Source organism: Excalfactoria chinensis, chromosome Z, assembly GCF_039878825.1.
Source record: "Excalfactoria chinensis isolate bCotChi1 chromosome Z, bCotChi1.hap2, whole genome shotgun sequence".
Classification (NCBI taxonomy): Eukaryota; Metazoa; Chordata; class Aves; order Galliformes; family Phasianidae; genus Excalfactoria; species Excalfactoria chinensis.
This window is the reverse complement of record NC_092857.1, coordinates 22,636,316-22,648,838: the sequence shown is the minus strand read 5'-3', so window position 1 is coordinate 22,648,838 and position 12,523 is coordinate 22,636,316. Positions and strand designations below refer to the sequence as shown.

At 39.3% G+C, this 12,523-nt stretch overlaps 1 protein-coding gene across 4 annotated transcripts in view; it reads left to right on the top strand.

Moving 5' to 3' along the window:
• IQGAP2 (IQ motif containing GTPase activating protein 2) overlaps positions 1-12,523 on the top strand; it is a 117,747-nt gene that overhangs the window by 70,584 nt on the left and 34,640 nt on the right. The window contains exons 8-15 of one of the 4 annotated variants that reach the window (XM_072359090.1): positions 793-971; positions 1,633-1,720; positions 2,297-2,460; positions 2,968-3,055; positions 5,398-5,561; positions 6,084-6,244; positions 9,021-9,145; positions 11,158-11,321. In XM_072359090.1, the coding sequence (XP_072215191.1) occupies positions 793-971; positions 1,633-1,720; positions 2,297-2,460; positions 2,968-3,055; positions 5,398-5,561; positions 6,084-6,244; positions 9,021-9,145; positions 11,158-11,321 (1,133 nt within the window). The remainder of the gene's footprint in view (positions 1-792; positions 972-1,632; positions 1,721-2,296; positions 2,461-2,967; positions 3,056-5,397; positions 5,562-6,083; positions 6,245-9,020; positions 9,146-11,157; positions 11,322-12,523) is intronic. The other 3 variants (XM_072359091.1, XM_072359092.1, XM_072359093.1) reach the window with 3 other exon arrangements.

Below are 12,523 nucleotides of genomic sequence, written 5' to 3'. Positions count from 1 at the left end.
TCTACTTAACAAGTCCACTGCTAAGCCAAGTCCCTAAGTATCATCATGTAAGTGTTGCTGTACAGACACAAAGGAGCTTTAACTAAGGGAAGAGACTGAAAATACTTTCAATTGCTGTATGTAATTGCCTTCAAAATGACATGGAATTTGAATAACAAAACTCAACTCCTGTTTATTCTGTCAACAAAATAGCAACCCCTAGTTGGGAGACAAAAACTTGGAACAGACAGTGGTCAGAGTGCTACTAAAGCTGCCTTTGAGCAAATAGAGTACATTTGTTGCTGCTGCCTAGGGGAAACAAGTGGAAAGTTTGAATTGTCTTACATATATTAAACCATTATTTCAAATAAAGTGGAACACAGTACAAATACTAAATGAATATGAGCGTTGTATGATGCAGAAGGCTTCCAACCTGGTACTCTGAACGGGTCCATGGTGAAGTGTCAGTCGTGGGACTGAGCTGAAGGAACAGAACTTGCATGCAGCAGCTGACTGAATGGTCTGGAGCTGGACAAAGTTGGACAAGGTGCAGTTAATCTCATGGTCATACATGCACGCTTTGGATGCTTTTGCTGCTACTTCTGTACCTAATGGAGGTATTTCACTGTCTTGCTACAAAGCTAAGTGAATTCCTGTTAATTAGTGATTTCCCACCATTACTGAAGGAATTCGTATTTCTGTTGTCAACAGCATGTTATGAGTTTATTCCTTTTAAAATGAAGACCGAGGTGAAGGAATGATTTGAATGTTTTAATTGCTTCCTAAAATCTTGGTTTATACTTCTAATTCTAGTGCATGCTGCAGTGATAGCAATTAACGAAGCTATTGAGAAGGGAATAGCTGAGCAAACCATTGCAACTCTGAGAAACCCAAATGCAATGTTGCTAAATGTGGATGAGGAACTTGCACAGGATTACCAGAACGAGCTCTTTGATGCTAAAAGGAGAAAACAATCAAGTGCAAGACTTAAGGTATTAGTATTTTATTAGACCTCACAATATATATACTCCTTGTTGCTTTTCATGCAGTTCTCCTTTGAGAAGCAAGATAAATTAATTTAAGCAATTGATTTTAAAAATGAAAAATAAATGGACTAGGATAAGTAATGGTGATCTAACAAGCAGGCAGTTTTAAAAGAATATGGTTAGCATGAATTTTGACATGGCTCAGCTTTGGACAAAGGATAAAACAGTGAAAATCTTAAAAAAAAATAAAAATAAAAAAAATAAAAAAGAAAGAAAAAATTAGAAAATCATCTGTTTTCCTCTATCACTTAGGGGAAAAAACAAAACAAAAAAACCAACAGATTTTAAAAACAAAGAAGTGATGCCTTTTGGGGGCATAAAATATAATCTCTTCCACAGATCTTCAGTGTGAATGTATTTGCTTTTGTTTTCACTTGACAGCTACTCAACTGCTGCAAAGTGTTGTGCTGTATTTATATGAGTACTTTCCAGAAAACACTTTAAATATCGCGCAGCCACGTATCATAGTATGCAGATACATGTGGTTACCAAATTCCTTCACGAGTGCATTCAGCAGATATTTCAGCTGACGTGGTTTTAATGGCTCCTGCTAATGGCTGTTCTCCCACAGAATTTTTCTTGATTACTAACACTCTTGTTTTCTTAGAATGGCACAATCTCTGAAGAGGAGAGAGATGTCTATGAAGAGCTGCTGACACAAGCTGAGATTCAAGGCAACATCAATAAGATCAACAGTAAGCCATTCAGGATCCTAACAGGAGTGTGCATGCTCTACCAGATTCCAGCTGAACATGACTTGAACCCACAGGAACAAACAATAATGCTGTGGAAGCCTATAAAACATACAAAATATATTGTCTGTCTGATAGGTTTTTCTTCCTGCTGCTTCTCTACTAATCATTTGGGGGCTAATGTCTGTTTGTTTGTGAGTATTGCTACAAGGATTCCTCAGTTCAGAATCTAATCATTTTTGCCTGCTTTGTTTCTTCACGTTTGAGTTCCTTCCATGTGCAGTTTACTGTAAATTTTGACCCCCTCTTCTATATAGAACCAAAATATGTTTGTGATCTGTTAGTTAGCTGTGGTTAAATTGCTCCTACATGGGCTCATACAGAGCCAGAAGCTTAATTTTTTTCTGGTAGGGTTCATCTTTGACAATATAGACCCCTGCTGGAGACTGCCACTCTGCTGTTTTTTTACTAAAAAAAGGGATACTGACAGCCATGGGCATTTTTTTTTATTATTATTTTTTTATTTTTTTGGCAAAAAAGTGTGTATTTGCTGTTTTATAAGCATTGTTTTCATTTCAGTTCACATAGCTTTAGTCCAAGTGAATGAGGCTATTGACCGGCAAGATGAAGTGGCACTGATGGCAGGTTTGAACCGTCCTGCTCTGAGCCTACTTGAAGTTCTGCCACAAAATTCTTCTTGGTACCTGTTGCAATTGTGTGGTTCTAAAGAACAGAAAATGCAGGTAATTGAGTAGAACGGCTACTAAGCATCAGTTTTACTTTTTGATTTTTTTTGGAGCTGGCATAAACCAGAGAGAAATTGCCCAACTCTGCTTCCAGCATCACTTGAGGAAGAGTTTTATTGACATTTTACAATAACTACTGTACTAATCAATACCAGTGTAGATGCGTTTGCTCCTAAGAGCACAATGCACTTTTAAGTATTTACTAAGAAATCAGAAAAAGATTTGAGATTTGGCACGAAAGCCCCAGTAATGCTTGTTATAATTAATCTTTAAAGCTTGAATACAACACAAGATAAGACTGAGCGACTAACAAGTAAAAGCTCTGGTGGAATTGAATTTCAGGGAGAAAATCACAGGGAGAAACTAACATTATGTGTACTGTGATATTCGTATTGCCTATTTAAAAAATACATATTCAAATCCTAGTGTGCCATTGAGGGTTTTTATCCCTTATCTCCCAACACGCTTACAAGCATAATCAAATCTTTTTTTTCCTGATGTTAGATAGCAGGGGTTCCAAATATGCTCGACAAAAGTGAAATACAGAAAGAAGTTAGTGTTGCCAATGCGGAAGCTGAGGCTCACAAGCTTAGTGAGTAACTGTTTTAATACTCATTTTTTAGCATCGCCATTTAATTGCTTTAAGACGATTAATTCAGTCCACAATTCTTTGCATGTAGACCCAGTTTCTTAATCTGAAACCATGTGCATTTTGTTTTGTAACTGTTCTGAGTCACAATTGCCAAGTCACCAATCTGTGCTACATTGGATATATTCTTTTTACCTGAGGTAGCTAACGTCTTTATTTGAATAACTTGAGCTACTGGTAAAAAAAAAAAAACAACAATACGAAACATTGGCTGAATACAAACTGAATACAGTGCATGGCTTGATGGCTTGAGTAGCATTAATCCTCACATGGGTGTGATGACCATCATTGTAGTATTAAAATAGAACAATCAAATAGAAGAATATTTTCCAATCATGCTGAAGAAAATTATTCTCATTTTTAGATGCACATATCTGATCTGTTCTTAGACTGAGAATGTCACAGTACAAAGGCTCAGAGAGATACAGTTTTTAAAAATATAGTTAAGGGGGATCTAAATTTGCAGTGCATGAACTGTTTTGTTTAACTGGAAACTTCTCTGCTAGGAGATTCAGCTTTGTTAAACTGCTGTCATTTCGTGCTACATCTGAGCATGGCTTAGTGGCTGTTTTCTGTATTTCCAGTGCTTTGAATCCAGGCTAATTGCTTTTGTAATGCAACTTGAAGGTGGTATAGTGAGGTCAACCTAAGGCAGAAGTGCGGCTTGAATTATTAGCTTGAATGTTAGCCCACCTTTGATTGGTTAGGTGTGGTGAGCAGTGCTCCCCTCTTTAAAAGGGAAAGTTAGAAGGAAAATTCTGAGTTGTGGAAAGCAGTTACAGTGAGTTGGAGAGCAACTCATTTCTCGTGTTTAGTTTCAAAAGGGGATGGGGGGAGAATGTGAACATTTTCGTCTGTGTTTTGCAGTCTGCATGCCTGGTTCCTGAATTAAGAATCGACAGTTACTGACTACAGAGCTAGTCTTAGTTCAGTTGTGGACTCTAAGTCTTCTCTGACTCTGAGTCTTCTCCTCTTCCGTCTTTTCTCTAAAGAAGCATGCGTGCATGCAGTAGCTTTAGAGCCTTTGTTGTCTCTAACCACGACTGAAGCCAAAAAGGGGCCGTTGAGAATAACAAGATCCTGTCTAACCATGCTTCAGAGCAATTGAAATGAAAGGCAAAGAGCTTGTCTAGGTGGGACTGCTTACTTAGAGGTTTTCAAAGTCTTAATCCTTGTTAAGACCTAAGTGTTGCTGCATGCATGAAATGTGAATGGTATCTGCTGGACAAGCACTCTTGTATGGACTCGAGCAGTCAGCAGTGACTAAAAGCATTCCCTGGGTAAGAGGGTAAAAAAAAATAGATAAGGTAGAGGAAATAGGAATTATTTTGCTGATGGAAATGACATTTACATAATTGTCATTCTTTACTCTGCCATATGCACTCTAACCTTTAAGGTTATTTCCCTTTGCGCAAGGCTGAGGTGGTACCTTGTGCAATATCTCCCAGGGTGTGTTCTGGCCTGAGTTTCCTCAGAATTGGCTCTTCCTGGTGTGCAATTACAGCCACTGACTAAGCTGGGGGTGTTGCCAGGTTGCCCAGGTCGGAAGTGTTTTTCTGCTGATGTTCAAACGTCCTGAAGTGTGTTCAACCAAGTAGAAGCTGTTCAGGGATTGATGTCTGCACTCTAAGTGGTGGTTTGTTTGACACAAAATGTGAGCTATGGACTGTTTCTGGACGGTAGCACTTAGGAAGAATGATTCCAGACTTCAATGGACTAGGGATGGCACACATGCCTAGAAGCTGTTTTATGTGTTCTTTTCCCTCACCTTAGCCACATAAAAGCCCACTGACAGCGTTATTCAGCAGATTTCTACCAGGCCTCCTGAAATGGAGTCAGAACTGCCATTGTTGCAGGACAGGCTTGTTCTAGGTGGCTGTTAGGTTCTGTGAAAAGGAGGAGGTGAAGGATCAAGTAGTGCACTAGGAAGCAGGTGTTTGTACTGAAGGTGGGACTGCAGTAATTGAGATGACATATTGAGCAGTAAAGAGAGACATTCCATCCTTCTGCCTCTTAGGGCAGGTCAGATTCCTGCTTTGGATTGAAGGTATCATAGAGGATCCCTAATATCTAAAAGTCCAGAAGCTTTTTGTAGTCCTCTATTCAGTTATTTGCTGGAATTTTTTGAACAGACACATTTTGCAACATTCAGCAGTTTATCTTAATCTGAGACTTTTCTCCAGTGACAGAAAATGATTTTCTTTGGATAACCTTTCATCTACATGGCATAGAAAGCAAGTGGTGTATGGAAATTAATAGGTTTTTCTTTCCCTGCTGTTCTCTAGAACTTATAGCAGTTGACAATATCAATACTGCAATTCGTAACTGTGATCCTAGTAAAACACTGGTTGCACTGATGAAACCGGAGGCACAGCTGCCTGTTGTTCACTCATTTGCTGCTGCTGTCTATCAGACTGAGCTGTTCAACCTCCAACAACAGAACGCTGTGGTAAGAGTGAAATGCTTATGACCTGCCTCTGATATTACATACCCAAGCTGTGGAACAGCATAAACATAGCATGTTGTCATGTAAAATCAGACTTAATTCTCTCTTTGTGGTGTTATGTGTATTGCATGACTGTTTTCAATTGAATTGGCAATATTGAATCACAAAAGTCATTTCTTGACACACTTTGCTCTGGCTGAGCTGCTGTGTTGCAACAAATGGACTTTTTTAATTGTTGCATGCTTACTGAGGACTAACTCTGTACACAGCATAGAAAAGTAACCCCTTCTATGGCAGTATGGTCAGAAGAGATGGGACTGTGGGGCAAAGGGCCCAAAGGATGTGTAGCAAACAGTGAGCTCTCTCAGTGGTGTGTTAATGTGACGTGTCTGTGACCAGGATATATGCCTTAGTACTTCAGTCCTAAATCAAGTCCACCTCATTGATGGTATCTGGGCTGTGTAACTCAGATTCATTACACTGCTTATTTAGCTTCCTCACTTGAGGTACATTATTATCCTACAGAATTACCTGGCACACGATGAACTGTCTGTTGCAGTAGAAATGTTGTCAGCTGTTGTGTTGCTAAACCAGGCCTTGGAAAACAAGGACATCCAAATGATAAGGAATCACCTCAGAAATCCATGCATTGGCTTCAGTAATCTGGAAGAGGAAAACTTTCAACGGTAAAAGTTCATTTTGTCTTGTCTAGAGGAAACTTGGCAAGCTCTGCAGAAGGATAAGTAGACATTTCTCTAGGTGGGCTGTCCTCTGCTGTGGCTACGAAGCTGTAAAGGCTGCAAGATAATTATCTCTGTAATATGTTAATAGGGCAAAACATAACAAATACCAATCTGCTTGAGTGTCCTTAAGTGTAAGCTGTCACACTGCCAAATATTTGAGAGCAAGAGCTTATGCAAGGTGAAGGGAAGTATTTTCAGAAAGCAAACGTTAAGACCTGAGAAGAATTTTTGTGGAGACTAGCATAGAAACCAACCGTAGCTGGAAACTGTTAATCAGTTACTTATTCACAGTACTGGTGGAGGATCCTTGGAATGTGATAATGTGCTTGATACCTAAAGGTCAAGGAGACCCCTTGGACCCAGGGTAACTCTATTTTATTTATTTATTTATTTATTTTCCACTCAAAATCTGCAAGGATCTCAAAAAATGTAGCGCAGTCCTGCTTGCTAAAAAGCTGAGTATGTTACTGTAGCACACATGCATGTTCAAAGCTAGGTTATATCCTGCACTTAGCTGCCAGCTGCTTGCACTGCCACATGTCTGACTTGTCAGAGCCATGAGCTGCTGCTGTGCTCCTTTGCTTATCTGCAAAAGAAAATTAGCAGGCAGCTCTAGGGCCTGTACAGGACCTGAGGCCCCCACCTGTGGGGGGTGTGGGCAGGTTCTTACCACCTGTGTGTGGGTGGTGGAAATCTGAGTGCTACTGTGACCTGGTCATTGAAGATCTTCACCGGGGGGGGTGTTATGAATGTGAGAAAAGCCCTTACCTTGATGCTGGAGGGAGAGCAAGTCAGAGTAGGAGTAACTGGTTGGTTTGTGGGGTTGAGGGAAGGAAAGATCTGTGGTGACTTGGAGAAATGGCAGAATGCTGTGAGGTGGAGCAAGATTTGTGTTCCACTTGGGTTCTGCTTATATCAGGAATACCTGTGGGAGAGAGAAACAACACTTAAAATATAAAGATGGGCCCCAAAGCATTCAGACAGTGATTTTGACTGATGGCACTGTAACCTGTTAAAGTTGTCAGTCAGTACAAATGGAAGACTAGGAATCAATTGGATTGAGGAATGAAATAAAGCTACAGTGATATTGTGTAAATCTGTGCTGCAGGAAGACTTAATTGGACAATGTCAAAAGGGGTTAAGTAGAGCTAGAGAAATTTCTGTGAGGGAAATACTCAGTGGCTTTCTACTGGAAGACATGTACTTGTTAAGGAAATGCCTTTTCTAGGACATGAATCTTCAGTGGAAATACAGCACGGACCTGCAAAATAGCAAATGTTGTGGGAAAAGTTACTAGTAGGATCATAAATTCAGTTATTTTCTTATGATAACTGAAGTGAGGGGAAAAATGGAAATTAGGACACACAAAGTTTAGTACTTACCTGAGGAACCACCTTCTTACAAAAGATTTAATAAGTGAGACTCATTACTAAGCACTTCGTAAGATTTCAAAATAGAGTGAATAAATCAATGGATTGCAGAGCTTTTCACAACTGTTAAACACAGACATTCATCCTCCCACTTGGAATCCCTTAAATGTAGTCTACTGAATGCTGAGAAAACACATCAGAGCAGGAAATAGTTCTTATCTATTTTTCCAGCAGCCACTCATTTCAGGATACAGATGAAAATAGGGGATGTGTGTTTTGCCTGACTCATGGTGGTAGCTGAGTATTTTAATCAGGAATATTAGAATTATTTAACTTGCATGTGCAGGTGCTGTGAAGGTTTCCAGCACAACTTGGTCTGTGATCCTTCGAAAAATCGCTGACTCAAGCCACAAAGCTTGTGCTTGGAGGACATTGATTGGGTGTAGAGGAACATTATTCATGTCTTTTCTCTCTTCCAATGGCCCATTATCCTCTATATGCAAGATGCAAAGTTATGTTCTGATCAGGAGGGGCTGCTACCTAATACTACGAGGTCTCATATTCTGCTTTTTTACTTAGTGTAGCCACAAGTTGGCAACAGTTTCTCCCAAATTCATCTGCAATACTATGCTGTAAAGGACCTGCCCAGCTTTGCCACTTTCCCTTAGGGGCAAAATGAGGACTGAAACAAGCTTCTGCTCCTGATGGATTCCTGTCAGAGAGGATCTAGAATAGTTCAGGGCAGATGGTGAAGAAAAAAGACATCATATTTTGCTATTCTTTTCTGTCAGGAAGAGTTAAGAAAAAAAAAAAAATCATTTTAAAATCATCTATGAGGAGAAATATTTGAGATTTTTTTCTGAGAGCTGTAGTGCTCACCATGTACTGTATCCCTGCCTCTGTAACAGAACTTGGGTGGGCCACCAGTATATACACCACAGTTTATTTTTCTTCCTTAGGGTACTGAAAAATTTCAACTTTTCTAGGAGTTAAATACAATTGATAACATGAAATTGTAGTGGACTGTGGCAGTCCCTGAGAGTACTGATATCTCCTGCTTAAGATAGTATCTGGGGAGAGGCAGCCACTTCCTGAAATTATATCATCACCACTTTGCCAAGAAGAATGCTTAGGATTAGCATGTGGGGTCAGTTTTCCACATCCCAAAATATGTGTGTGTAACCAAGAAAGCAGCTTGCATGTTTATGTAATTTCTGGCAGGAGATGAGTTGGTCTGATAATCATTCATTGGAAAAGTCATTAAATGATGGATGATACATCTGACTAATTCTTAACGGCAATTTACCTTGTGTATGAAATACACTTATGTATTTTATATCTTCTTATAGTTATGCTGATACACTATTGTCTATTAAGTCAGAGGCTTCATCTCAAGGCCAAGATTATTTAAGCTGGAATGATATCCAGAACTGCATTGACATGGTTAATATGCAAATTCAAGAAGAAAATGAAAGTAAGTAATTCTTCCTATACATTGGCAGCAGAGATGGTAATCTGGTCCTCAGGGCATACATTTCTGTGCTAAATGGCCTTGTACAGACTCTGATCAGTAGAGAAAGCTGTTAAATGATTTTGAATACCTGTTAATCTTCAAACCCACTTGAAGTATTTCTGGTTATGTTGCATCTGGCTCAGATGCATCCTAGGATCCCTACCATCTGCAGCATTACAAATGCTGTGGTTCAGGATACTTGTCAGTACAGTTCAGTATTTGAACTGGATGGTATCACTACAGAGATTTTGCAGAAATTGGAAGCCAAAAGTGTATCGGAGGATAGGGTCAGAAGATAGGTTACACCCCATGTAAAACCATGTTTGGTTAAGTGATTTCCAAGCCCTTGTTCATCACCAGAGTTTGTAGAAAGTGCAGAAGTACAACAGTCTGTCCTGATCTCCTTTCACGTAATTTGATTTCCTATCTGAAAGTTTAATGTGTACTCTCTAATATACATGGTTTGGGAGAGTATTTCTTTCACTTAAGTGTGACTGTATGGCCCTAAAATGTTCATGTTAAATTAAATGTGATCATTTGGGCTTCAGAAGTGCTAAGAGATTGAAGTGTCTGCTGGATATAGATACATTTTCCTTAAAATTTGAGGCTATTAGCTACCCTCTCCTTAATTCCATCAGCACAGTGCACCCTGCTTTGTTTAGCAGTGGTAAGAGAAGAGTCTTATGGAAATACAAAAACTGGTTGTGTTGTTGCTTCTGAATGGGGAGATGCAGGCCTCTTGGATTTTCTGATGCTTATTCAGCTTACCACCTTTTCATACCCTATCCCAGTATGGGATATAAGTGTTTTTTTCAGTGGGAAAAATTACTTTTGTGACTGACTCTCTGCTTCACTGGAGTCATGAATAGGTGAAGAAGGCCTTGAGAAAGATGTTTCTACATTAGCAGTCAGTCTTTAATGGTGAGAATGCTTTGCAATGTAATTTCAGTGGAACAGGCTTCTACCCAGAAATCATTAATAGGACAGAGAGGGCATGAAGAAGGCTGGCATTGCTTTCTGTAAACAAGCCTACATGCCTGCCCATTCCTACTGTAGCCTTCATGTGGGCATGGATCTCAGACCCACCAGCTGTGGATGGCGTGACAGAAACATGGTGAGAGATAATCAGTTGCCAGTGGAGGATGTCATCTCTCACAGATCATGAGGAGCCCTTGGCCAGTGCCCTTGTGGGGCAGCTTGACTTTTGGTCAAAATCTCCTTAATCAGTGCATCTCCACTCTGTTTTGGAGAGGGAATATATTGTCGCTTTAAATGAGAATAGTCTTGACAACTGAAGAAAATGAGTCAGAGGTTTTATTAAGAACATTGTGTGATGTGGCTGTAGTCAGTGTCCACAGGTCTGAACAAAATCAAGCTGATCTCATAAGATCAGCATTGTCAGTTTGATTGGAGGGGGGGTGAAGTTTAAAGAAATGAGGTTAAGGTTCAACATAGTGTTGTAACTCATAGGTTAGTATGTACATAACCTCTGAAATTAGGGTTTCAAGAGGTATAATTCCCTGTCACTTAACAAGTCTTGAGTCTATACACTTGCATGTCCAGCCAGTGTATTGGGACGCACATAGTTACAGTGTCCAGTATTTCTTTAAGCTTCTCAGAGCTCTTTGTGCCCTGCTAGAAAAGTCGATTTTCCTTTTTTTTTTTTTTTTTTCCTGTTTTTTTTTGTTTGTTTGTTTTTGTTTGTTTTTTTTTTTTTTTTGTTAAGGGTAAAAATGTTCTGTGGATAGATAAGTTCAGTGAAATGAATAAGGGTGGCAGAAAGGAAATCTGTAGAAGTCAATATCTTCACCCAAGTAACTGAAGAAAATGATTTTAAATCAGTTGCTGCTGCTGCCTCTGCTTCTTTTTACTTGATTTTTCTTTTCTATGTGTTACTGCTTTGTTTGTATCTGTTATGTGATAAGCTGTATCTCTTTGACAACTATGCTCGTAATAAAATTTCTGTTTCATAGGAATTATTGCAATTGACCACATTAATGAAGCAATAGACCAAGGAAATGCTGAAAAAACTCTAGAAGCTCTACTGATGCCCACAGCCAAGCTGCAAAATGTGAGACCAGAAAATGCAAAGCATTACCAGGATGTTCTGCATCACGCCAAAACACAGAAACGCAAGGTTAGAGCTGTTGCCTCCTGTCAGAACTGGAATGCCAATTCTTTTTATTTATGTGTGTTCTTCTCCTATTCTTGCAGTGTTTGGATTAGTTGTATGAATGATTGTAAATAAGCCAGAGACAAGAAACAAGCACCGAGCACTTTTCCTCTATAGCTTATTCTGATAGTTACAGGAGATTAATTATCATTTAATTAACAGTAAGATTCATTCTGTATCTGCTATGTATTTGTGTAAGGATCTAGTTACTAAAGATAACTAGGCAGGTAGTTATAATATAGATGAGAATTGAGGCTTCTGCTAGAAGAGTACTCAGTCATGCTGAGGAGAGTACTTTCTCTGGGAGCTCTTTTGCTGAGGAACCTCAGTTGCTGAAATCTGACAGTCTGTAGTAGTGGTGTTTCTCTTCTGCCCTTGTGCAACAACACGCCTGCCATCTTGTACATGCCTTCAGCTTCAGCCAATCTCAGCAGGATGCTGGTATCGACTTACTCAAAAGCAGTGCTCTGGTTGTCATCACAGCTTAGGGAAGTATAAACACAGAACAGCCTAACAACTTGCAGGATTTGACTGAAGGAAACATTAGCTAAAGCTCATAGCCCAGTACATAAAATATTCCCAGTGTTTCAAGAAGATGCCTAAAATTCACGTAATACATTCCTAACATCAGCTGGAAAAAATCCATGCACAATGGCTTGTAGAAACACCTCCCAGCTATTTTGCCACCTTACCTGCTGTACCTGCTATGAAAATTTGTGTTTCTATCATCCATTGGCAGAGCTTTTGAACTGGGTGTTGCAGTCTTGCTTGGGTTCTCTCATAACGTCAGGTTTCACTGATTATTTGATGCTGAAAAGTCTCCTCCCTTGATGTGTGCTGGTTGTTTTGTTTATAGTCCTTTGACAAATACTTAAAACATCAGTTTTTATATGTAATGATTTATTTTAAATAAACCAAACAATTCTGTTTAGGGAGAGAGTAAGGCTCAGTACTGTGTATGTTCCCAAAATAAATATTCAGATGCATTAATTGACTACTCTAACTGCTGAATAAGAATATGGATATCACCTTCCTTAAGATACGAGTTAGATTGAACTTCAAAAATAATCAAAACAGAATTGAAAAGGCTGTGCAATAAACTCCAGTCATTATCAGCCCTTTACTTTTTGATCCCTGTTTATAATGCAGATTGGTCTTTAGCTGTA